This window comes from Corvus cornix, chromosome 1A, assembly GCF_000738735.6.
Source record: "Corvus cornix cornix isolate S_Up_H32 chromosome 1A, ASM73873v5, whole genome shotgun sequence".
NCBI classification, from domain to species: domain Eukaryota; kingdom Metazoa; phylum Chordata; class Aves; order Passeriformes; family Corvidae; genus Corvus; species Corvus cornix.
The window spans coordinates 63,313,907-63,339,785 of record NC_047057.1 but is presented as its reverse complement, the minus strand read 5'-3'; the positions used below and the strand labels follow the sequence as shown (position 1 = coordinate 63,339,785).

Below are 25,879 nucleotides of genomic sequence, written 5' to 3'. Positions count from 1 at the left end.
CATCACTTGCAACTCTGAAAACAATTAGTGTTGATGGCTCAAATTGAAAAAAAGACTGCAGCACAGTCTGTACAGTCACAGATTGCTAATCAGAAGTGTGGAGAAGGGCCTGGCCACCTCAGGGGTTGTTATTTCAGCTGCTTCATATAAAACACTAAGAATTTATGTATCATAGCTTGAAAATGCAGCAGAGGGGATGATACTTGAGATGCACCTTTAATATTTGCCATCTAAGTGAAAGAAATAGTGTGTGGATATCAGGGTACAGAAGGTTTCAGAGAGAGGGGAGTAACAGGTAACAGGTATCAGAATTTTACCTTCAAAGGGGGAGGGAGGGGAAGCAGACAAGGAAATACAAACTGCCTTCAAAAATGGGGAGAAATGCAGGTTATGTTTTGCATCAGCCAGCTGTGGATGATTCTGTTCACAACCAACCCTTGTCTTAAAGTGCTGCTCTGCAAATGCTTTAAGAGGGATAATCGAACAACTGGACACAATAACATTTAACAGTGCTTTTGGCCATGCACTTGATATATGCTTATGATTACTTATTCACCTGAAATCTCAAGGAGGACTCCCAGCTGTTTCTTTTTCTGTTCTTATCCTTCTGTTACATCTTCCTGTTTCAGTATTCTGATATTTAACCTGCAAGTAAACCCTGAGGCTTAAGCTGCGTAAACCAAAAGTCACACTTCTAAGTGCTGCCAGGCCAATAGGGGAAACATATAATCTGCTGCATCAAGTATGGTTTGCCTTAATCTGAAGCTGAAGGAAATCAGCTTTGAAGGGTGTGCTGAGGTAAGGAACACAGCACACGGCGAAGCCTCAGCTGAAGCTGCAGTTTGGTTGCTGCAGAAAATAGAGATTCATCATTGCTTACAAGAAAGGTTCTTACTAATGCAAAGCCATTAACACAAAAAGTTGTGTTTTCCTGTAGCAGAGTAATTTGGTGCATATAATGGAGAAGTTATTAATTGTTTAATTTGCATCATTTGCTAGGAAGGGGCAACTGCAGCAGTGAGCAGAAGCAGCAGCTTTTGTGAGTTAGCATTCCAGAATCTTCCAAGTAGGTCACAGAGCAGTTCTCCTTGCTGAACTGTCAGCGCAGCTCCCCTGATGGGAATGTTGGTCAATCAAATCACCTGGCAGGCTGTACCCTTGGGACAGGTCCTTAGGTAATACAGAGACCTCTCTGGAAGGATGAGGGCGTGGGGAAATTGCCTCTGTACTTCTACACCTGGCTTTGCTTTGTGAGAATGCAAACTTGCATCCCCTATTATGAAAAGAAAAAAAAACAAAAGAGAAGGGGAAAAAAGCTTGCACACAGCTTAACCCAAGTTCCCAAATGAACTTAGTCTTCCTCCAGGCTCTGCAGAAATAGCCCTCTCCTTTTGGTAGGCTCGTAATTAGCTACAGATTCAAACAACAGCAGTTTAGCTGAGACCCTGAGGTTCAATGGCTGCCTAAGCAGGCTTTGCAAATTATGTCAATATTATGTGCTGCTTGAAACCTCTGCATAGTTCATATTTTATGTTTAAATGTTTTCTTCTGCCTTGTTTCTGCAGCTTTGGACCAGACTTGCAAAGGAAGGTGTTTGTGCCTCCATAGGGCTTTTTTATTTAAAGAAAAAAATTCTGTATACTACAAATTGTCAGATTTTTAATGCATTCTAAAACTGAGAGATTTGCTGCATCCAGCCCTCTCCTGTGAATCAGTGTTTTCTCACACAACAATTTTCCATCTGTGCCCAATGAGAGCCATCTGAAAAGTGCTGTGCCACCTGAGCCACCAGGTCTTTGCAGGGTTGACAGGATCAAGCAATTCCTCAGGTGTGAGTCAGCATCATATTTCTCTCCCCTTGACCTCTGCCTTGTTCTGAAATGCAAGACAGGGAGGGGTGAAGTGAGGATCTGCAGGAAGCAGTATCCTTGCAGTGCCCCCAGGAAGAATCCCCACGTTCAGACTGAGCTGTAAGTCTGTTGACTTAATTACAAATTGGATCATAGGAGCTAATCTTCGATTCCGTGGTGTAACGCCAGGCTGCTGAGAGCCTGTCAGGGACTGGCAGTGGTGTGCGAGGGCTCTGGAAGCACAGCCAGTTCCTGTCCTTCAGACAGAGCTGCTGGCAGGACCTGTGAGGTCCTGTTGCTGTGCCAGGGAAGAGCCTTTGGGCTTTAGGCCCTTCCTGCAGCTCCATGGTGGGTAAGGGCTTCTTTTTGAAAGCTATCTGCATAACTGCTTCTGGTGGATTAGGTACTTGAATACCTTAAAAATAAAAAACAACTTGGCAGAGGTCTTTGGGGTTTTTTTGGTGGTTTGGTTTTGGTTGGTTTTTTTAAAGCACCAACAGTTTCCTGTGTGAACAAACTTGTGGAAAGCCTGCTAGAAGGAGCATCTAACACTGTAAATGATGGAAATCCACTGCTGGAATAATATCCCTTTAGGATGTTGTTCCAGCTTTTGAGACCTTTGTATTGTTACATGACTTGCTAACTCAAGGTTACCCAGAATATCCAGGACCATGTTTGGGTGTATACAGGGACTGTGTTGGCTGAGGATGAGCACTGCCTAGTGGGATTCCAGGCTCTGGACCATGGCAATATTTATGTAACAGATTGCAGTGAAGCATTAACCATGCAAGAGATTGCTCTAAAGTGAGTTTGCAGAGGTACCTGAATTGGAGCCAGGCATTTTAGCATGAAGCTCACCAGGGTTTATTTTGCACCTCAAAGACAAAAGTAACCTTCTCCCACAGAGCTGTTATAAATCCAAACCTTAAATAGCTTTGACTGGCTTATCCTCTGTTTCAGGTGAGGATTCCTGTCTCACTGGTTTGCTTTGTCCGAGTCTTTTTCTCTCCCTGCACGGTGGATGATGATGTTCTCCTTGTTTCTTGTAGGTGGTTGGATGAATCCATCATTCAAGACATCACACCCAAGCTGCTTGGGGAGTGGCCCAACACTTACACCTACACCAAAGCCTTGTCAGAGTACCTGATTCAGCAAGAGAAAGGAAACTTGAACATTGCTATCATCAGGCCATCCATCGTGGGAGCCAGCTGGCATGAGCCTTTCCCAGTAAGCATGAATACACAATTCCCTACTGAGAGCCTTTGGATGCAGTTGGAGCTGTGGTAGTCAGGAGCCTGTCCCTCCTTGTAGCAGTGTCTTGAGAAACTGGTGTCCAGTTCATAGGAAAGTGTGTGGAAGAGGTGGAGAACCTGTGCTGGAGTAGAACAGAAAGCCTTCTTCAGCATCTTCAGGAAGAATTCCTGTGTAAAGACCACATTTAAGCAATAATAACAAGAGTTGGGATGGTTACGGTGCAAAATGCTGGGCTTGCACCTGATTGTCCATTCAGGCACACCAGGGGAGTTTCTGTGCTCAAAACATGGGATCTGAGGGTCAGTCATACTCTGGTGCATTCTGGTTAAAGTAAAAATGTCAGGCACTCAGTAATTAAATGCAGCTGTACTTTGCAGTGAGATAATTCATTAAGCTAAATATACTGGTAGGAATAATGTGCCCTAATATTGCAGCCAAATTGGAAAGGCAACACAAAGTCACCTTTGGCTTTCGTGCAGCCTGAAGTGTGCCAGAGATGGCTGAGATACAGCCAAGGCTCTGGGCCAAGATCCCCATCTTGGAAAGACAAAGAGCTCTGTTTGGTGTCACAACTTGTTCCAGGTCAAACAGCTCATCACTGCTCTGAACTCCAGCTCCCACAAGTGGCAGATTCCCTCACCTGAAGTAGGATGGGATTCAAAAGGAGTGGTGTGGTTTGGTTTGGTTTTGGGTTTTTTTTCTTTCTTGCTGTAGAAATTAGTTGGAGTGATCAAATCACTCTCGGTGACAGCTGCATGTTGTCTGTCAAGGGTAAATATCGCTCCAGCTGTTTTCAGCAAGTGTGGCAGCACTGAGGCACTGTGGTGTTTAAAGCCAGATTTTATCCCTGAGGCCAGGGAATAGGAAAGAAGTGGTTTCTAAGAACAAACTTAGATTCTGTTGTTGACGAGTAAATTGCAGGCAGTGCATCCCCTGGTACTGGCTGGCGTCCTGGCAGCTGTCCCAGATGGGCTGGCATCCATCTAAACTGGTGTCTCCTTCCTTCTTTGTGTACACCACACCACTGTCATCATTTCAAAGCCTGTGTAAGCAACATATCTTTGAAGGGAACACTAATGATTCTTCTTTTCTACAGGGTTGGATTGACAACTTCAATGGGACCAGCGGAATATTTATTGCGGTACGTCTGGTTACTATTTAAGCTCCCCTTAAAGCAGAGTGAGTTACTAGAGTAGCAATTCTGATGTTACTCTACAGCCCCCCTTAGAAACTGTGTGCAGTAAAGGGCCACAGGAGTTTTCTAAGTCTGGGAGAAAGATGTCACACACTTGCCACGCACCTGTCAGCTGGTAGGATCCAGAGGATGGTCGGTTTGTGCTGAGCTCAGAAAAGGACACTGTGAGAGTATTCCTGTTGCTGGTTCACTAAATGTGAATTGCAGTTTCTAAAAACTCTGAAAACAAACTAAAGGTTTGGACACATTTGGCCAAATTTTCAAAGAAAAGGCAGAAGATGTATCCTTGAAATGGGGGTAATTCATGGGTGTCACAGCTTGAATCTTTTAACACAACTTTATTTTTCAGGCCAGGTTACCACTCTGTCAATACAAGGCAGCAGTATTTATCCTTTCATTTGGCTCTGTGCTTATTGTTTCTAAATCCACTGCTATAACTTGTTATCCCTCCACAATACCAAAGATTCTGGCTTCCACTTGCCACTGCTTTGTACAGGATTTCTCCCTGTACAGACTACACCTAAATAATGTGTGTGATTGATTCAGACTCTGCCAGTCACATGGATAATTCACTATATTTTTTTCTAACACTGGTGTAAATAATAAATAGTAACTTGATAAAATGTTTCCTGTAAGGTAAAAATAATCATTACAATTAATACATGAAAAGAATAAAGTTGCATACCTTTTCTCCTGCCTTGTATTTTTTTTTTCTGAACTAAAATCACTGCCTTAGGTCTCTTTGTCGATCCATAATGCTGTATAGCTCTGGGCAGATATTTATGTTCATGTATGAGTTGGCCAACTTCATTATTTTGTCAAAACTATGTTGAAATCAGCCTGGTGCAGTGTATAAAAGGATTAGTGGTCTGCAATCATGGAGAGCAGAATAAAATCCAAATATCGTCTTGTTAAAAAAGCTTATTTGTATCTGAAGTAGAGCATAAATAGAAGCCATTACAGTTATGGAATGCACAGGACAAGTAGTGTGTATATCCCAGATAATGCTTTCATCTGAACCCCACCTGTACATTTCAGAGGAATTCAATATTTGTTCACAAATTATTGACTTCTAATTATGTCACAGTTTCTTAAAAAAAAAGCCTTCTATTCCTTGGTGATGACTCAAGAAGCTTGTACTGCCTCTCTGCTCTGGTCCCAGCATCTTGTGCTGGTTTCTGGGTTCTTTCATGATGGTATCAAGATCAAGGAATGTTTTGCATTTCCTTAATTTTGCATTTCCATTCCTTACATTTTCATGTGTCAGGTTTTAACTTATTATAATGACACAATTTTCTGTTGTTGTTTGCTTGTTGTTTGTTTGTTTGTTGTTTTGGTTTGGTTTTGGTTTTGTTGTTTATTTTTTTTAATCATAACTTTTGATGTTGTCTGTCACAAAATTTATCCAGAACTGGTTTGCAAGAAACCTTGGGCCAGGTTTTGTATGCAGATGCAGCCTGTATCTTTAGATCCAAGTTAGGTCCATGGAAAGCAAAGATTAGGAGATTCTAGGGTCACTGTGGGAAGTAGCTTCTCTTTTTATATAAAAGATGAGACTTGCACTGAGATTTGAAAAAGAGATGGCATTTTTTGGTCCAGGATTGAAGCTCTGAGGTTTTTCAGTATTCATGTCATCTACACTGAGCTCTTGGGTGATGAAATGTGGTCTGTAACTACATTGAGAGTTAGCCAAGAAAAAGACAGAAAACAATGACAATGGATGCAGGGTGTAGAGACAAAGTTGTTTGGGATGTTTTCCAGAAGGGGAAAGTGTTTGTTATTAGGGACCCAAGAGACTTTTTTCTTCTGGAGGGGGGGAATTAATAAGTACATGAATTAATGTGCTTGAATGTGGTGAGTTGTTTGAAACTGAACCCTTGAACATCTGAGTGATGCATTAGTTTGATTTCATGTCAGTACAACCAGCTCTCCTGGCCAAATGTATTTTAAACTGTGATTATTAGATGAGTAGCTTTACTTGCTTTAATTAAGTGTTGAAAAAGCAAAAGGGAAGTGGTTTTGGTGGTTTGGTTTTGGGCATTTGAAGTGTCCCTCTGTACCAAAATACTCACTTTGGACTTCTAACCAAGCTCATCCTATAGGGAGAACATCCCCCAGAGTCAGACTTGGTTCAGATGATCTTTGATGTCACTTGGGCAGAATTTGGACTCCAAACCTTGCAAAGACTTTTTCTTCAGTCGCAGTGTTTGATCATTTCATTCCATAAATAGACACATTTCTTTTAAATATTCATTAAATATGGGAGTCCAAGTTGTTCTTGGTGATCTAATTATGTTTCTTTTGCCTACAGTTGCTCCAGCTGCTGTGGGGAGCTGTGTTTGTTGATTGAGGAACAAAATGAAATTAATTACATTTCTGCTGGAGTGTAATTAAGGCATTTTGTCTCACTGTTCCCTATTACAAGCAAAGACCTTCCTCCCTGCAAGGCAGTGAAGCTGTAGGGCACAACTGGTTTCATTTGTGGTCTGGACAAGTGATTGGCCCCAAAGCACCTCAGCTGAAAGGCTGTCCAGAAACATCAGACTCTGAGCAGGAAATTATTTTGGAGGCTTCACTTTGCTGTAGCTTCTATTTCACTAAAGAGAAAAATGTCAGCATCTATAGATAGAAACCAAGCCATACCTGATGAAAGTACCACTGAACCATTTTCAATGTAATAAGTAACCTACAAAAAATTAAACCTGAAGCCTTTGTTAAATACAAAACATAGGAAATCTTGAAATCATCCATGTGTGTATGACCATCACATGCTGCTCTGAATACATTTTGCAGCAGATCCATCAAACATCCTCATTTTGAAGTCCTCCAAAAGGTCTTTAGTATACCTGTGAAAATGTGATAGTTGATCACACAGTGGTCTCTAGTGGGCATGTGTTCACAGCAGTGGAAAATTCAGAGCTGAGCTTGGTTGCCTCTTTTGTTTCTTTCTGACATTTTCTTTTTCCCCCCTTGGAAAAAACCTGGTAGTGAGAACCCACAGAAAATCATAGTGATGTTGCAAGTTAAATTTTAATGTCTGAGCCTAACCATGGCAGCAGAAGTTAATGCATGACGCAGGTTTGAGGGGGATTGAGTGAGCCATGTGGGAATCTTGCACTGTTGTCTGTGTCAGAGTCTGTGATCCCTCTGCCAGATGCACCAAGGATGAGATGGGACTGCTCAGAAGTCTTAGTTCCTGAAAATTAAATCAGTCAGAAGTGGTATTCCCTTACTTGCAATCTGTGAAGTGTAGCAAACACATCTTACTGCAGAAGGGGAAAGGATGGAGGAGGACAGCCAACCAAAAAGACCCCAAGAGATAAACACCTCCCAAAGAGCAGATACAGTGTCCCTTAAAATCCACCAATGACCACTAGCCAATGGCATGTGCTTTACAAGTTAATAGCAAGTCTTAAATGCTTTTTAATGACATTTTCTGTCTCCTCAGACTTCAGGCAAGAGGTTTTCCACAGCTAGGTACTTCCTGTTTCGTTGCTGCAGAAAAACTTAATCTATTTTAAAATGAAATTGGAGTTTCAGATTGTATGAAAATAATTTAAGAAAAGCTGTAACGTTTCCTTTGCCCTAACTTTTAAATATTGATGGATCTGTAGCAGATGTTCTTTTGCTCCTTTACTCAGTCTGTCCCTCTGCTTTTGCACAGATCTAAATTACAGGAGTGTTTTTCCTTCCTTGCTGCACCAGCACTTTTATCCTCTCAGGTTTTTCCCTGAGAGGAAAGCTTTTTCGTCAGCTTCACTGCATTGTTTCCCATGTGAGAAATAACTTGATTGCAACCTTGACTCTGCCACGTGGGGTTTCTTAGGTGCTCTGTTCAGCCCTCATCCCTGATACACCAAGTAAAGTTCCTTCACCCCATTTCACCCCCATATTTCTGTATTTTGCCTTGGCCTCTCTGATCCAGTCTGCCATGCTGTTGCCATGTCTCTCCTGTGGAACCTCCAAAGCCTGATTGGTCATCACGGAAACCCCTTGATAAGCATTCAGGTTAAATGTATATTATTTTGGGGAGACTGATCCCCTGACAAATGCACTTCCAACCAAACCAAGGTGAACATTTTTTGTTCTTGCCTATTTCTTCTTTTTGGTTGTTAGTATTTTCACTGATTCCTTTTACTGACTTTTGGTGGGTGATGTGCCCTTCAAGGCAGGGGCCATCTTTTGACTGTATCTTTGTGCTTAAGCTATGGAAAAGAGCAGAATGTGAATACATCCAAAGGAAAGGTAACCAACTTTTCAAAAGGCCCACTGGTGTCATTTCCAAAGTGACTGCAGTCTCTGAGGGACACTCAGGTGCCTGTAACTTTCAGGCATCACTGGGAATTTCACATCAGCAAATTCAGATACATTTCTTTCATAACGTATTTCTTTCATAATGAGTTAAATTAAGAGCCCCAGCTTTTCTTACTGTACACAGCACAGGCATCATCATGTTCCCAGGCTTCCTCTGACAGTGCAGGACAGCGGAATCCGCAGGAGATCCTTCTTTGTTGTCACAGAAACCAAATAATCGGCAGCAGAAAAAACTGCTACCATGCTGGCCTGTCCCCAGTGCACGCTGCTGGAGTCCTGCCAGTTGAATCACAGCCCAGCCTGAAGTGGGTGACTGTTTCCCTGTCTCCCTGTGTCCCACAGGCAGGCAAGGGGATCCTGAGGACCGTCATTGCCAACAACGAAGCAGTGGCAGACATGATTCCCGTTGACGTCGCCATCAACCTGACGCTGGCAGCCGGGTGGTACACGGCTGTGCACAGGTGGGAGGGCATCCCTCTGCGTGGCATTCCTGTTTGGCCACACACCTGGAATGTTTGGTCCCTTCACCAGCACTTTAAAGGGAACCAGGAGCTGATTAAAAACCCATGCAAGAGGCTGGTTGATTAATTTTCTGGTTGGCATTTCCTCCCTGTGGGTGGGCAAGGACTGAAAGTGTAGAAGAAGCAATAAAGGCAGGGTTTGGAGTTAGGAAATCTTTAAAGCTATGGGTGAGAACCTGTTTCTTGCCTCTCAGAAGTCACTCCTCTGAAGGCCAAGAGCTTTGCAGCAGTGGTTTTTTGGGCCTCCTTTTCACTGAGTTGCTTTTCAAGAGTCTTCAGGAGTTTTCTTGGTAAAAAAGCTCTGCGTGTTTTCCTTTGGAAACACTGCACAATATAAATATATTATGGGCTTACAGGTTATATGATCTAAAAAAATATCCCTTCTTTGCATTGTTGAGAAGGGTATGCAGAAGTGACATTAAGGATTTAGGCTCTTTTCCTGTCCTGTGAACCTCTGGCCTGGTCTTTAATCATTAGGTAGGAGTACAGAGAATAAACCACATTCATTATTCTGGAGGTTTATGCAACTCTTGAGAGATCAAACCCAGGCAAATAAAAGGCAGAAGTGTTTTACTTTGAAAGACAGAGTACGCCCTCTGAGCTGAGAGTAGAGCTACATCCAGTAAGCTAAATAAGGATCCTAAAAGGACCTTGAAAAGCAGCTCACCAGCTTTCCCCTCAAAGCATTATTAAGAAAACCACCAAATTAAAACTGTGCAGTTTTCAAGTATACAGTAAGAAAAATGCTGTATTGATGTCATCACTTGACACCCTTGGCAAGGCAGGCTTAGGTCAAGAAAACTGTTTGATTAATTCTTGACTTACGTTGAAGAAAGAAATAAAACCAGTGTGATCCATGTTTAGTTCCACACCACAAAACCCAGACTTTGTTTGGTATTAAACTGGGAATTTTCTTGAAATTGATTGATTTTGTAATCCCTTCCCTAAGAAATGGACTTTTTCTTCACTTCTCAAAATAATACTTCTTTCTGTTTTCCAGACCAAAAAACTTGTTGGTGTACAACTGCACAACAGGGGGAATCAACCCTTTCTTCTGGGGAGAAATGGGTAAGGTCTCATTTAAATGGAGAACATCCACAGTGTTCCTTGCACTGTCAGATATCAAACAGGCTTTGAAGAATTGTTTCCACTGTTTAGGTGGCATTCAGTGTCTGCCATTCAAACTGCATTTTGGGGGACCCAGCTGCTGTGGATGAGGGTCCTGTGAGGAAAAGGGCACTTACAAACCAAACCACTCTAGGATTCTGTGATATTATGGAGGCGAAGTGGTCTTTCTTGCCCATCAGAAAATTCTGAACAGAAATAACAGGTGTGCACTTGAGGAGGAAAACACTGAGATAACACGTGGGCTTCAAGAACAGTTTGTATTTTGATTGTGAGTTTTGTCAGTGGAAAAAAAATCAAATTATTTTCATGGCTGACTTTTCTTCAAGGGAGGCAGGGGTGAAAGAAAGGGAGACAGATTCTGACACCCTTGCAGAGAAAAACTCATGCTGAAGCCAAGCAGCAGAATTTGTTTCAGCTGTATACTGTGAAATACTGTGTACAGTCAATACATTCATGGACAGATGTACAGGGCCTAGTTTACTTTCTATTGCCCCCGCATTCATATCTTTGTGCTTTAAATACTCCATCTCTCAGCCTTGGCTTTGCTTTTCCCCTTGCATTATTTACATGGCGAACTAAGTCAGCAGAGAATCAGACCATAATTGCATTTACAGAATAATTGTCTTAACCATGGTATTTGATCAAGTGGCCTAGCAGGGAGGAGGTTTCAGCAATTGGCTGAGTGCTGAGAACATCACACCCAGTTCCTGGCTTTTTTTTTTTTTTTAATGAGAGATAAAATGTGGTTAGTCACAAATCTTCTGTGGCTTTTTCACAGGAGTGGGTGCAAAGCTCTTCAGCTGCTACTTCAGCAAAAGCCACCATAGCACCACTCTCTGAGGTTTGCCTTTCTTAACCCTTTTTCAGTGTAAATTTACTGATGAAAACAGCAATGTATTAGTGCATTGTCTTTGATTTTATTCTGTTCCTCTGCTTATAACTGTGAATTTAGCCATGAAATCACCTGGGTGCAGCAGCAGCAGCTTCCACGAGCAGCTCAGCTGTGTGATGGGACTGAAGGCAAAATTTTCTCCTTGGGTGACACTATGAAGCTCTTTCTACCACATGTTGTAGCCATGGTTTTCCTGAGAGCAGCATGCTGCAGAGAATTAGGAGGGAGTATTAAAGAGAAAAATTTTGCCTTTAGAGATGTTGCATGGCTGAAGAAATGAGTTTGGGAAAGATTTACTGCGTCACAATGTTACAACTGCAGTCATCCAGTCTGAATCCTCAATTCAGTCTCCTACCAACTTCTTTTTGGGAATAGACATAATTCTGTTCAAGGAGTCAGGGTGTGTGACTGGTCACCAGGGTAGAGGGTCCTGCGTGTCTGGAAGCTGCTGAGAAACCAGGGAGGGGAATGGGAGTCAGCTGGCACGGGACTGAGCATTTTAATGCAAAGCAAACATGGGGTTTGCAGAGGGGAGTGCCTGGGCTACCTGGTTAGGCCAGGTGACACCAGGACCTGCTGTAGGAGTCACAGGTGGACACAACAGAGTAGGGATTTTTCATGGGGAGAAGGATCAAACAGAGAAATTGAGGCTGGATTGGGCTGAGGATACCGAGGGTTGGGAACAGAAGTGACTGAGATGGTGACGCTTTGAGTACCAAGGTGATGAGCTTGGAGGGAGGGAGGGAAGAGAAAGATACCTAGAAGAGAGTTTATACCTAAACATTCATTGCAAGGCAGTTCCTTCTAAAGCTCTCCAGACACAAATAAAAACTCCTAGTGTTAAAAGGAGCCTTAACTGATTTCTTTTCCAAATAATGCTATGCCTTGGGCTTTTTTTTTTCCTTACTTTCTTATTACTTTCCCTGCTGTTACAAAGATGTGGTCAAACAACTAAATTTTAATTTGAAGAAGCACATTCTGCTTTGCTGCAGTGTGAATCTGGTTAGTCTGACTTTGTGAAGTACTTCTTGCAGTTTCTCCTCAAAACGAAACCCTAAAACAGGCTGGAAAATGGTGTTCAGTGTGGCAAAAATGAGGTTCAATTTATTCTTGATAGTCTAACTGAGTGAGACCTGTGTCTGATTCTCCCCCCTGCAGAACCTGCCTTTGAGCTGTAGGATTTGCTGCTGCATTTTTGTGTTGAGGTTGGAGGGGAAAGACCACCCACCCACTAAGTTGTTGCAGTAGCTTCTAGAGGTGACAAAGTTCTGGTTTGGGGTTCTTAGAAGAAGTCACTACCTGAAGTGCAGTAATGAGCTGACCACAGACACTGGAGAGTCCTGCCTGAATGTTATGATAGGAATCTGCTTATCTGAGGATGATCTGGATGTTTCTTGTGGCTTGCAAATTCTCATCTGATTTTCTATTTGTAACATAAGCTTAGAGACTAAACTATAATATGAGCACAGACTTATGTCGTTAACTCTCAAATCAATTTTTTAAAAAGTGAAAAAAGCCCACATACTCTTCTTTCTTGAGCTCACTGGTGCTCAGGAATAGGAGCACCATCTGTTTATCAGTCCCTAGGATGACAGTCTTATACTTATCTACTGCAGTTCTATTAAGCCTCTGCAATATGCAAATGCCCCAGATATGCACGTCTAGATGACAATTTGTGGCACTCTGCCATTGGCAGAGCTCAGACCCAGCATATTTTGTGCCTTAACATGCAAAGGGAATGGGAGATTCCCACCCTATCGTTTGTTTTCAAGTTAAGAATGCCAGACAGTTTGCTGCCTTAGAGCATCCAGAGGTCTTCTGAAAACAGGGAGACTTGGTGGTGGTTCAGACGTGGTCTGAAAGGATGTAATGAAGTCTTTTTAAAGGTATCACCCTGTGTGTGTAAGCCACAGACTAACTCAGACATCAGCCCTTTGGAAAATCTGATTGAAAATTAGAAATGTCATTTTTATTCTATGCTAGCAGATCAAAGTTTGCTTTCAGTGATCTAAAGAAATGTTAGCGCTTACCAATTTCTTTAACATCTGCTGCAGGTGAAAGAAGAACTGCAGCTCCTTGAAGCTCCTAGAGCTGCCTGCTTTTCCTCCTTTATGTTTTGGTGCTTTGGCAAGGTTTTTCTCTGCCACTGTTACATCTGGAGCAGGATTGGGTTTCAAATAGACAATAGATGGAGCCATCAATTGTCGTGGCAGAAGGGACAAAAGCATGTCCAAGCTCTGGTGACACAGTTCAGAGAGCTATGGGCTGGAGGTGTGAAGTGCAATAACTTGGGCTGTGCTGCACCGTGGTTGTGGCCAGCTGGAAGTGATTGCCAGTGAGAAATGCCTGTTCCCTTGCAGGGCAGTACGTCATGTCCACGTTCAAAAGAAACCCTCTGGAGCAGGCCTTCCGAACACCCAACGCTCACATGACCTCCAGCTACTTGATAAACCAGTACTGGATCACTGTCAGCCACAAGGCACCTGCCATCCTCTACGACCTGTACATGAGGCTCACGGGGAGAAAGCCCAGGTAAGGAATGGTGCCCTCAGCCTCCTGCACTCCTGTGGAGAGCAGAGCTTGAACCAGCAATGAGAGCTGGAATCCTTGAGCTTCTTCCCGTTCCCTTGTCTTGAGGAAAATGAGGAAAATGCATAGCTGTAGCTAAGCACAGCCTAGGGCTTGCGCCCTTCCCACCACCTGGAGAACAGAACATCTTTTGAACTCAGTTTTACACACTTCATAGCTTCCCAAGGCAGAGGAGGACTGGTAGTCCTCTGTCTTCTCTGTATCCAGATCTCTACCACTTCAGCTTTCCAGTGGGATCACCCCTATTTGGCATGAGCTTGCATAAGGACTTGAGACTGGCAAGGTTTAGAACATACCAGTTAGTATTTTTTCCCCCATAAATCAGATGCCTAAGTAGCTGTTTCCAGCCCTGAAATCTAGGAAGCAGTTGTTTCTGAGTATGATCAAATTCTAATTGTGTTTAGGAGGGCAGTTCACTGTTACAGGGGGTATTTGAGCCCTGGCAGTGGTATGGCTTGGAGGAACACCAATATCCATGTCCCATGTAGAAGGAATCCTCTTGTAAGTAACATTACTCCAGACATTGTCCTCCTTTACTCCCTGCCACCACAGAGCAGGATTTATTGTGCAATGTGAGAACAGGATGCCAGCACCGTGTGGATGTCAGCTGCTCTTGTGCTCCTCTGCTAGCTAGAAAGCTGGTTTCAGCGTTTGCAAGGAAATCCCTGGCATTGCTCTGATTTATCCCTGACATTCTGCTACGGAGGCAGATTGGTCCATTAAAAGACTTCCAGTTATCCAGGAGGAAAGAATTACCCTAGAAACAGAGGTAAACTGAAAATGAAGCTGGAATATCCAGTCTTTGTTGAAATGGGCAGCAGTAAGGTCTTGGCACTGCCATTAAAATTGACATTTCTTTTCATGAAGTTGATAGGCATAATTAACCAGTGGACACTGCCTGCAATGCTGTAGTTAAATGTCAAACAGACCTCAGCATGATCTTCTGAACTTTTAAGATTTGCAACCTCAGCAGAAGTGACTCACCAATGAAGTTGTGAGTTTTCCAAGTTTTTGGTTTGTTTTTTTTTTTAATGTAATTGTCCTTTTCTTTTTACACACTACTTCAGCTCATCCAGGTATTGCGGCAGTGTGGTAGAAAGCACAGTAGTAGCTCATTGTTTCTTCTTTTCTCAGCTGCCTGATTATCAGACCTTTATGGTCCAAGGGCAGTAAACCACATCAAATAATAAAAAGAGAGACTTATTTAGGTGTAAACTCGTTTCACATAAATTACCAGATGTCAAGCAAAACTGCCCTAAATGGTTTCTGTGAGTGCTGCACATCCATCCATGACTGTGAGCATAATGTGGTTTATGTCCTTAGTAGTCTCCTGGGGCAGTCCTGTCTCACCTGAGGATCTGCTTGTGCAAGGCTCTGTATGGGAGCAAATACAGAAATCATTGCTGTAAACAGTTTTCTGGAAGACAAAATGCACGTCTGAAGTGTGGTTACAGTGAGAGCTAATACTCATAAATTTATTCCTCTCAGTTCCTCCACAGCAGAGGATGAGGCTTTCTGTAAGAAATCTTTGCCATGTTTCTACTCAGTCGATGTTTTTCAGAAGACCTTTCCTTCGCACTAATTATTAGTCAGTGTTTGGAAAGCGGTCACAACATTTGAGCTCAGGCAGTTGACATGAAACACTGTTTTTACACACACCTCTTCAGATCATAGAGTCACAGACTGCTTTAGATGGGAATGAACCTTAAAAGATCATCCAGTTCCACCCCTGCCCCGGGCAGGGACACCTTCCACTATCCCAGCTTGCTCAGAGCCCCATCCAACCTGGCCTTGGGCACTTCCAGGGATGGGGCAGCCACAGCTTCTCTGGGCAACCTGTGCCAGGGCCTCAGCACCCTCACAGGGAAGAATTTTTTCCAGATACCTTAAAGAGTTGATTCTCTTATCCTTTCTTTTTTTGGCAGTTTCCATTAGTCCTAAACACTTTAAAGATTTTGGGGAATCAGCTTGAGGGGCAGCTTCAGATCTTTGCAATCTAGCTGCATACTTTTTTTCCCAAGTTCCTAAAATGTATTAAAATATTCACAAAGCTTTGCCCCATGGTGCTTGCCCTACACAGGAAGATTAATCTGAAATAATTTTAAAGCAGTTCAGATAAACTGCATTCAGTCAACATGCACATAATTATTCAGAATGAAGGTTCCTTTAATCTGATGGTCTGCTTTGCTTCTAAAATGAAAGCCACTTTAAGAAGGAGTGCCTATCTAAGGTTTTAGTGCTCTTTCCAGTTGCTTTGGGTGAGTTGCACAGTTCTGCTCTGAGCTGATGAACTCATTGTGTCTTTCTGTGCTCTGCTGAGGGCTTATTGCCGTGGCAGTCACGTCTGCGTGGGGAGAGGCCAGCCTGGCACCATTCTCCCCCAGACTGCTGCCTTTTATTTGTCACAGCAACTGTGTTACCCTCTGGACAGCTCAAAATTTCGCATGAAAACAGCTCTGTTTTCCACAAAAATCAGCCTTTTAATGCTTTCTCTTGCCCTTACCCAGTGTGAGAGGATGTGGTGTCCTCTTAAAATTGACTGAGCCCTGTACATCACACTTTAAAACAACTGCCAGAGGCCTTTTGTACTCATGACCACTAGGACAACTAAAATAATCCTGCAGGGTAGGACAGCATTACTGTCATCCACTTTTATATAAAAAAATTAGTAAGAAAAGGCCAAGATACATGAGAGGACCTGAACCTACATTTCCAAGTCCTTAAGCAGTTATGTCCCTGAAGCAAGCCACCAAAGACCTGGAGCTGTTGGAGTGGGTCCAGAGGAGGGCCTTAATAAAGATGATCAAGAGGGCTGGAGCACCTCTCCTCTGAGGACAGGTTGAGAGAGCCAGGACCATTGAGCGTGGAAAGAGAAGGCACCAGGGAAACCTAACAACAGTTTTTCAGTACTTACAAAGCAGACCAGTGGGAAAAAAGACTCTATAATGGATCATAATCATAGGATGAGGGGTAATGGTTTCAAACTGAAAGAAAGTACATTTAGATTAGATAGGAGGAAATTCTTCCCTCTGAGGGTGCTGAGGCCCTGGCACAGGTTGCCCAGAGAAGCTGTGGCTGCCCCATCCCTGGCAGTGTCCAAGGACAGGTTGGATGGGGCTTAGAGCAACCTGGGATAGTGGAAGGTGTTCCTGCCTGTGGCAGGGGTTGAAACGAGATTATCTTTAACATCCCTTCCAACCCAAACCATTCTGTGATTCTTTGGTTCTGTCTGAAAACCAAAGCTGAGCAAATGACTTCTGACCTCAGTGTCCATACTGCGGATGTGGTCACTGCTGTACTGGAGCTAATGCCAAAAATCAGAGCCTTGCTTCGGTACACAACTCAAGCTTGGGAGCAGAAGAGCATTCCTGTGGCTGAAAGAGAAGTATCCACCTTGGGAACAGAAGCACTGCACCTTTGTGGTGCAGACTTCATCCTAGCTCACACAGGCTCTTCCCTCCACAGTGGTACATGAGGTAGATGCAGCTTCCAGCCCTTGTTTAGGTCAGACCATTGAGTTGGACATCAGTGGCAAACAAATTTGCACCCGTGTTGGAGCCAACAATAGAAGCTGGGTAGCTGTAGGCTGGAGAGCTCAGCTGGAGTAGTTCAGACTTGCTGAGCAAGTTCTCAGCCGAGTGAGCAGCAGGGCAGTGCTCAGGAGGAATTGCAGTGCTTATTCACCTGGACTGGTGAAAATGCAAATGAACAGCTTCTGCATAAGGTCAGACTTCTGCTCACCTCTGCTGCTCCCCCTTGTTTCAGAATGATGAAGATCATCAATCGGCTGCACAAGTCTATGACACTCCTGCAGTATTTCTCCACCCAGTCCTGGAACTGGTCTTCAGATAATATGAATATGCTAATGAGTCACCTTAACACAGAGGACAAAAAGGTAGATATGTCTTGAATATGGGTTGCTAATCTCAGATTCTGTTCATCTGCAGCAATTGTTTTTGGGGTATTGTTGAGCTTTTAAATGATATCTAGATGATTGGAATTGATTTTAAGCTGAAATAATTTATTTCAGTAGCTTTCTGTTTATTACAGGAGAATGTTTTCAGGTCCCTTCCAACCCAACCTACTCTGTGAAAACTTCTCCTCTCTACAAAGCCTTTCTTTGCTGTAAGAGGCAGACAGATGCCTGAGAGCTTGCTAACAATTTGTCCAGTATGAGCACCTAAAATGAACTGGGGTAGTTGGCTCTGCAACAAGTTTGTGTTTATGTCAAACACCAAAGTGACCCATTTCCTGGACTTCTGTTGATCTAGCTGCCAAAAGAAAATGCAGCACAGCTGAGAGTAACAGTAATGAAGAGGCACCTGTTGACTCAATGTCCAGTTAATTTATTTACACATAATTCTAGTGACACGTTAAAATTGTGGAAGTTTTAATTTGAATCTGTTTGCCTGTGTGGAATGCCATTTTTCTTCCATGATTCTATGTGTGTGTGTGTGTGTGTGTGTGTGCGCAAATACATGTATTTATAGAAAAGTTGCTACCTGTAAAATAAACACCTTTATTTTCTGCCAACTACCACTACATTTCTGCTTGCTTTGCCCAGATTCCCAGCTGGGTGGGACATTAATCAGCAGCTGTGAAACACAGTCTGGCAGTGCTTGGGAACTCGGTGGCTTTGAGAATCTCAGAGAGAGGGCCTTGTCAGGAAAAGAGATCAATGAAGAATTGATGCTTCAAGTGAACTGGTTTTGAACTCTGGTGTTCAACTTTTGCTCTTTGTCTTTAAATCCCAGTTATACAACTTCGATGTTCGCCAGCTGCACTGGTCAGAGTACATCGAGAGCTACTGCATAGGTGCTAAGAAGTACTTGCTAAATGAGGACATGGCTGGCATTCCAGCAGCAAAGCAGCATCTACGGAAGTAAGTCACACCCAGGGACAAGGTTAGGAGCTCCTGGCTACCTTTGGGGAAAATAATTCTAGCTATGTTAGTATTGGTTAAAATGGAGATAAATAACTTATTTCTTATCGCAGCGGTTTGTCAGTATTTACAAATGTAGACTAAGGGAATAGTTTGCCATAGCAAGGAATCCTAAACAAATTCCTCGCTCATGGATCATTTTTAGGAGGTTTATAAGGACCTCAGGAATGGACTACTAACTGCCTCAGATGGTGTGCTGTGGTGCAGTGATAAAAAGGGCTCTCATAAAAATGAAACAAATCTTGAGGTCTTTAGGTGTCTTTTTTCCCTTGGTCAAGCACTGGGAACATGAGAATTAGAGAACTGCAGAAACTTCTGCTTTACAGAAAGAAGATAGGATCATGAGGATCTGAAAAACTCAGTAGTACCACTGAAATTGATGCTGTAAACTAACCCACTCCCCCCCCAAAAAATAAAAAATGCCAGTGCTGCAGTGTTGCAACAGTGAAGGCCATTTATGATTGTTAAGTAATTTCACAGCTCTAAAGACAAGGTTTCACCCAAATATGAGAACCTTGCTCATCAACTCCTGTGAAGTTGTCTCTAGCCTGCCCCAAATCCTGCAAAGTGAGAAATAGCCAATATAGGAAACCAAAGCAGAAAGTATTGGACACAGACTGTCCTAAAGAAAAACCTCTCCACGTGACTTTGCTCTGGTTTGAAATTGCGTGTACAGAAAAAGAAAGAATTCCAGTACAGCTATTCCACCTGTCCCATGAACTATTCCCTGTGCGCCAGCTTCAGAACAGTCCTTGGCAAGACCAAGGACTCCTGCACAGTGTCTCTGCTAAAACAGGAATGGCAAAAAGCCCAAGGGCCACTTGTGTATAGGATTTGTTCCCGAATTTCACTGTAGGAAATGGAGGGGGCTGGTTGTTGTTTGTGTGTTTCTTGATAAGATTCCTCTTTCCCAGGCTGAGGAACATCCGATACGCGTTCAACACCACCCTCCTCGTGATCATCTGGCGCATCTTCATCGCGAGGTCTCAGATGGCTCGAAACATCTGGTACTTTGTGGTCAGCCTCTGCTACAAGTTCCTGTCCTACTTCAGGGCATCCAGCACCCTCAGGCACTGAAGCCATCCGTCAGCAACCAGCCTCTTCAGAAGGACCTCCATCTCCTCTAATCAGCAACTGTGGGCATTGGGGTCTGAAAGTAGCAGAAAAATCCACTCCCTCCAACAGCAGCTGTCATTTATTGTGCACTGTTACATGCTCACCTTTTTAATTTAACTAATGCTTTAATACATGGTGGTCTTTTCTTCCATAGGACCAGGCCGATTTTTAAAGCCATAACTGAAGCTTTAGGAACAGGTCAAGCTGGGACCCCCCATCTAGAGTCTGATGTGCAGGAGTAAGGATTAACCAAAGTTATTGTCTTCCCACGTACTACTCCTTAGGCTATCTTAATCCCATCTTCTTCCTCAAAAGAGGCAAATTTAAAGCATGACCTTGAAAGAAAAGGATGCCACCAGAGAAGACCCAGCCAAGGAAATTAACCTGTAAGTGGTCTTCCTAAAGCAGCTGCTCCTTCATTCTCATTCAGTGAAATGGTACCTTACTGAAAAAACAAATTGCACCTTCTCAGTTTTTCAAAACTTAGGAGGGGGAAAGATCAGTCACATGAGGCCAGTGAACACATGGAACAGTTTTCAGATCTTGTCTTGTATTGCTGCTGAGGACTGATGCTTTCAAGCCATACCTGAAGACACACATAGAATTCATGCGCCTGTGTTAACTCTGCTCACTCACAAGCTGCTTTCTTACAGAGAGGTCTTCTTTTCTCCCTGTGGTTAACGTTTCAGTCTATTAAGAAATTCCTGGTCTTGCATTTATCACATTTACTTGGAACATTTTTGGGATCTTGAAAAATGCTGTATTAACCCTGAGAATGAAGAGAAGACTTCTTAAAAATTGGAAGAAGAATACAGAAACTCTTCATTACTTTTGAGGCATAGGTCTTTTTTTCCCCTGCAGGAAATCTCTCTCCCTGTAGCTCAAAACTGATACTGAGCTTTCATTAAAGCTAAATCACTTTGCAGTTGATCATTTCCACTGGCAAAGAAAGTGTAAAGACACACATGGAAGAAACATCATTTGGCCTGTTCTGCTGCCACTCCTGTCAGGAGGCATTAAAAAGTCTGAAACTTGTTTTTGTTAAGAATAGGTTAAATTTTGGAGTTGATGATCTTAAAGGTCTTTTCTGACCTAAACAGCTCTGTGATTCTTTGACTTCTCCATCAGAACAGTCATGCACTATGACAGTAACACACTTTTTTCTGCAATTTAGATTTTTCAGAATTTAATTTTTCAGAATTTTAGAATTAAATTGCGATTTAGAAAGGAAGCCAAGGACCTTCCCAGTGCTCATGGCTGTTGGAGATCCTTGTTTCTTGTAGTGAATTATAAATTCCTGTGGGGGCAGAGAGAAAGAGACTTCTTCAAAGTAGCTGGTGCAACAACAGCAACAAATTACTGTGTTGTCAGATTTTCAGATTTTTGTTAGATTTTTTCAAATCTAACCCTGAAATATTTTTTATTCAGATAACAGTGAATAAGCACTTTTAAGATGATCAGTCTTCAAAGCAGCTAGATTTTGAAACAATGCAGCACCCAGTTTTTCTAGTCTTGTGTCATGCCAGCTGTCTGAAAAAGTAATGCTACACGAAAAACACAACAAAGTGACACAGTTGCTCTTTTGTGAGCTGGGAAAAGCAGAATATTTACAAACCTGGCATTCCTCAAAAATTATACTTGGTTTTGGCAGTGAAGGCAAGAGCAAATTATGACAGTGTATTTATATCTGAGGCCTTCAAGCTGGTTCAGAAATCTTTTTAAACGTGCAAGGAATTAATCTTCCCCCGTATGCCCCAGAGGTCTTGTTCCAAGCAATTGCTAAAGGATGCCTGCAGCAGAACCTGACCAGAAGTATGGCATCCAGGATGGCAGGGCTCTGGCACTGCCTGCCACAGACCTCTGTGTTTGTCACACACGACTGACTTTCGATCTGTGCTTATATGGATCAAGCACCCAGTTTACAAAGATGCAAATTTCTGAAGCTCTTGCCTTGGAAATGTGCTTCCTTAGTGAAACTGGTCGTTAAGTGTTCCTTTTTCAGCTTCAGGGCGTGCTCTTCGAGGTGTCACCGTCTGGGAAACCTGGAGCTGTCCGTTCAGGGGCTGGGAACCAATGCTCCCTGTCCAGTGCTGCCACAGCAACATTTTGGTGAAGGTTTTGGCATTGTACTTCGCTACCTTGGTGGAGCTGAGGCAGGTTGCTGCAGGGATTCTTCCAGGAAGAGTGCATTTCCTCAGTTACATAATCAGGTCATCAGGCAGCTTGCAGTCCTCCCATAGGAAAGGCTAAAAAAAAGCAAACCAAAACTGTAGATCACTTGGAAGCTAACTTCCACTCAAACATTAGGAAATACTTTCAACTCATATCCTGAAAAGTCTTTTCAAGTGCCTGCCTTATGGATAAAGGGAAGCAACAGTAAAGGGGATCGTAAGTTTTGGGCTGTGCACGTGACAGACAAAAGTTCGGGTCTCAGAAAAGTCAAAGGTTCAGAGCTGCTACACCTACATCAGTCAGCTCTCCTGAGAATAAAGTGTCCCACCTTTCCTTCCCCTTCCCTACTTGTGCCAGGCATTCCTGACAATATGCCTGTAGGCATTCACAATTGTGTGCACAGGCTGTATTGTCCCAACAAGTCTGAGGTGTATTTTTTGCTCCGCTGAGCATATCCAGATGTGGTCTTCTGAACACACAAACAGGTGCTTCACTCAGAACAATGGTGGTGTGGCATTTTAAGGCTCTTCAGCATTTTGCTGAAAGAAACAGCCACAGAAAAGCAGCTACTCAGTCCTGAAAAACCAGCAGGAGCTGCTTGGGTTGGAAAAACAGAGCTGTTGCAGATGGTGTCTGCTCTTCTGGAGACCTTTCGTAGCCCACACAGCATTGCCAGCAGCTGGCTCCAGAGCTCTGGCCTTGCCTGGGGTGGATCAAGCTGTTAACTTAACACACATGTAACATGCAGGGGAACTTGAATCTTTAATCCATTTTCTTGTGGCTTGAGATATTTCCAGGTGATTGTCTGAAGCACAGACATATTTCAGAAAGCCTCAGTGTGGGGGCTGATGTGTGGCAGTCGCCCTTCAGTGCCAGTTGTGACTGTCAGCACAGGGAGCTGGGCATAAAAACTTGTTCTCACCTCAAGCAGTGGCTGATGTTTGATGGTTTACTTTGTGCTCCTCAGTGGATTTGTTTGTGCTCTGAAGAAACCCAGGCCTTGGGGAAAACATCTGAAAGAAAACACTGAGTATCATTTCACTGTCAGCAATGGGCAGAAGCTTGCAATTAACAAGTATCTTTTTTTAATTAACAGCGATAACAAACAAACCACAGCAAATCCCTACAATTAATCCATGTTTTAGCTGCCTTTTGAGTGACAACCAAAGCTGTTTATCTCCAGCATGTCTGTTACTTATAAAATAAAATTTCTTACCCCTCCACCCTCCTCTGTTCCTTGTTAAGAAACAATTCTTCCACAGTAGGGAGGGAGGGGTAACAGACACACTGATAAATCACAGGTTGTTGGCCCATTACCCACCTCCTGCAGAAACGTTCTTTTACATTTTCTAAGGAAACATGAGTACATCTGCCTGTGTGTACAGCTGCATCTTCCAGCACCAGACAACAGATGGGGTAAAAGCAGTGGAGCTCATCCTGAAATGCCAGGCTGTGCTTGTTTGGCGTGCCCTGTTCCACTTCAGTTCACAACAAAGCAATTAAAACATACCCTCATTTCCAGTGTAAAGGGAACCTAACCTGTAGTTGTTAATGGAGTCATTATCATGAATAAGCAACTGGGAAAAGAGGGAGGGGGGCATCCTTTTGTTTGTAAATAAGCTACAGCTTCATGGTTGAAAGCATGCTGTTGCTCTTCCAGCGTTGACGTTCTACCGCTGAAAGCAAGGATGAACTTTCTGTACAATTCTAGTACAATTGGACCCCTTATTCTAGCACAGAGCAAATAACATTCCCCAGAAGGTAAGTAGTGAACACCCCATTACATGGTGCTAAATACTGGTATGAAAGTGGTACAGATTTACTTAAGAGCAGTAAAATCCAAAAAGTAAAGCATATTTGGGGAATAATTAAAGATGTACTATCCCACTTTTCTCTATTGCATAAAAGCCAACTATGAATTGTTTTTTCAGATGAACATGAAGCCACTTACAAAAGGTTTCTTGTCCTTACATGATCTTGGCAGACCCCAGTTTATAGTAAAATGTGTACTCTTCCACTGTCCAGAGTTTCTACGGTTCTATCTGCTATTTCTATCCTCTTGTTAGCTATGAGACAACTTCCTGTTAAAAATCTTAATTACAGAGTTTCTAATGTTAAGGCGTAATCTTTTGAGCTCTCAAATCAGTTAAAATTATCAAACCACAAATTACATGAACCTCAGCCATAAAATTGTTAATATGATGTTTATGTTATTTGAAACATTTAATAAAACAAAATATTTTAAAGCTATGGTCACTTTGCACTGCTTGGTGTGCTAGAGGAGGTGGTTACTTGCTGGCCATCGCAGCTGAGCAGAGGCTGCCTCTCCAGCACATCTGCTCACATCTGCAGCACCGCTGTCGGTGGAACGGCAGCCCCACCTACAGGAGGGAAACCCAAGTTTTGAAAGTTGTGACAATGAGACTTTTTAACCCAGATACAGAAGACTGGAAAGGTCCTGCTGTGGTGAGTGTCCTGTGGAAGCTCACAGGGACAGGTCTGCAGCAAAGGAAAATTGGGAGTAACCCAGCCAGCTTCCCTGAACAACATCCCATTTGTACCTGAGTATGTTACCCCAAATTTTTAGTTTTTAAGTATAGAGACCTCACCTCATTCTGTTAGTTTCCTGTCAAGCAGGAGTAGATAATGTCTAGTAATTATCTCTCACTTCCTTGCAATATAGCAGACTTTAAGGAGAGGAAAAGACACAGCATTATCATGACCCTTTCCTTAATGAAAATTATTTCCAATCCTGAAATCCAGGGCATACATCAAAGATGTAACTTCCATTTTGTTAGCAAATCTTTTCTTAAAATATCATTTTCCCTTTTTTATATGTAAGTGTGATCTTTATGGAGAAAAAAAATCAATTTTCCATTAAGGTGCATCAATGAATTAAAGCCATCAGCAAGAAATTTGGAGTTCTTTCCAAAGAACAGACATAAAGGGCAACCTGCAGACTTCAATATTTAAAGTTTTTCTTCTGACATTTTAATTGCACAGTATTATCAAGGCAAATAATCTATTAAATAAATGAGGGAAAATGCATTAATCTTCATTTTTTAAAGGAAGCAAAAAGGGAGGGGGGGGGGAGTTATGTAATGTAGGACAAGTCCTTAGCTGATAGACCGTAGGTCACACAACAGAATAAGCACCAGCTCTCAAGGGAAGGCATCCCAGCCAATTTTCAATTTTCCCCATCTCCCTCATCTAAGGACAACTGGTGTTCATTAAGAACTGACCCCACAGGTCCTACTTCATAACTCCCAGGATTATTTGGCTGTGAAATGTGCTGTGGAACAGTGATAAATTGGATTTCTGGACTCAGGCCCTACCTATGGAATGGATACCACAGCAAAGGAGGCTGAATTAACCCAGAGCCCATCCAGAGCCAGGAGAGGGGCACACACTTGTCTCTTGCCGCAAGTGCCTCGATGATACAAATTCCTGCAGCTGCCTTCACTGTAGTCGCAGAGGTGACTTGCTCCTCCTGGGGAAGCAGCACATAACACCCAGCCCCAGATGTAAAAGCCACAGCAAAAGTACTGAGTAAGAAATGCATCTTCTATAAATATTAGGCAAGAGGGGATCAAGGCAATAGCTCCGAAGCTGCCAGTGTGATCCACCTTTTCCCAGTTTTTCTTGAACAAGGTAAGCAGAGGGCTTTCAAACAGGAACTCCCACCTCAGCTTGTGCCCTGACCTCTGCATTTCTGATTCAGTTCTCACTGCAAGCTCCTCCTCTCCAACTGGGGCTCATAACCACTCCAGAGAATACAAACCCTTGAGAACCACTGGGTTAACCTGGGAAAAGCTGCTGCAAGAAATGAAACACTGGATTAAATGTATAGAAACTGACCAGAGAAATCAGGGCTGGTGAAAACGCCAGCAAAAATGTTTGTAGAAA

General features: G+C 42.9%; 1 protein-coding gene across 4 annotated transcripts in view; it reads left to right on the top strand.

Annotated features, from left to right (window-relative positions):
• Nucleotides 1-24,223, top strand: part of FAR2 (fatty acyl-CoA reductase 2) — a 123,426-nt gene extending 99,203 nt beyond the window's left edge. For all 4 annotated transcript variants that reach the window (XM_039570903.1, XM_039570905.1, XM_039570904.1 and 1 more), the window contains exons 5-12: nt 2,900-3,077; nt 4,201-4,245; nt 8,956-9,074; nt 10,135-10,202; nt 13,515-13,686; nt 17,509-17,638; nt 18,498-18,625; nt 19,600-24,223. In XM_039570903.1, coding sequence (XP_039426837.1) covers nt 2,900-3,077; nt 4,201-4,245; nt 8,956-9,074; nt 10,135-10,202; nt 13,515-13,686; nt 17,509-17,638; nt 18,498-18,625; nt 19,600-19,762 — 1,003 coding nt within the window. In that variant the 3' untranslated portion in view covers nt 19,763-24,223. The remainder of the gene's footprint in view (nt 1-2,899; nt 3,078-4,200; nt 4,246-8,955; nt 9,075-10,134; nt 10,203-13,514; nt 13,687-17,508; nt 17,639-18,497; nt 18,626-19,599) is intronic.
• Nucleotides 24,224-25,879: the final 1,656 nt, after the last annotated feature.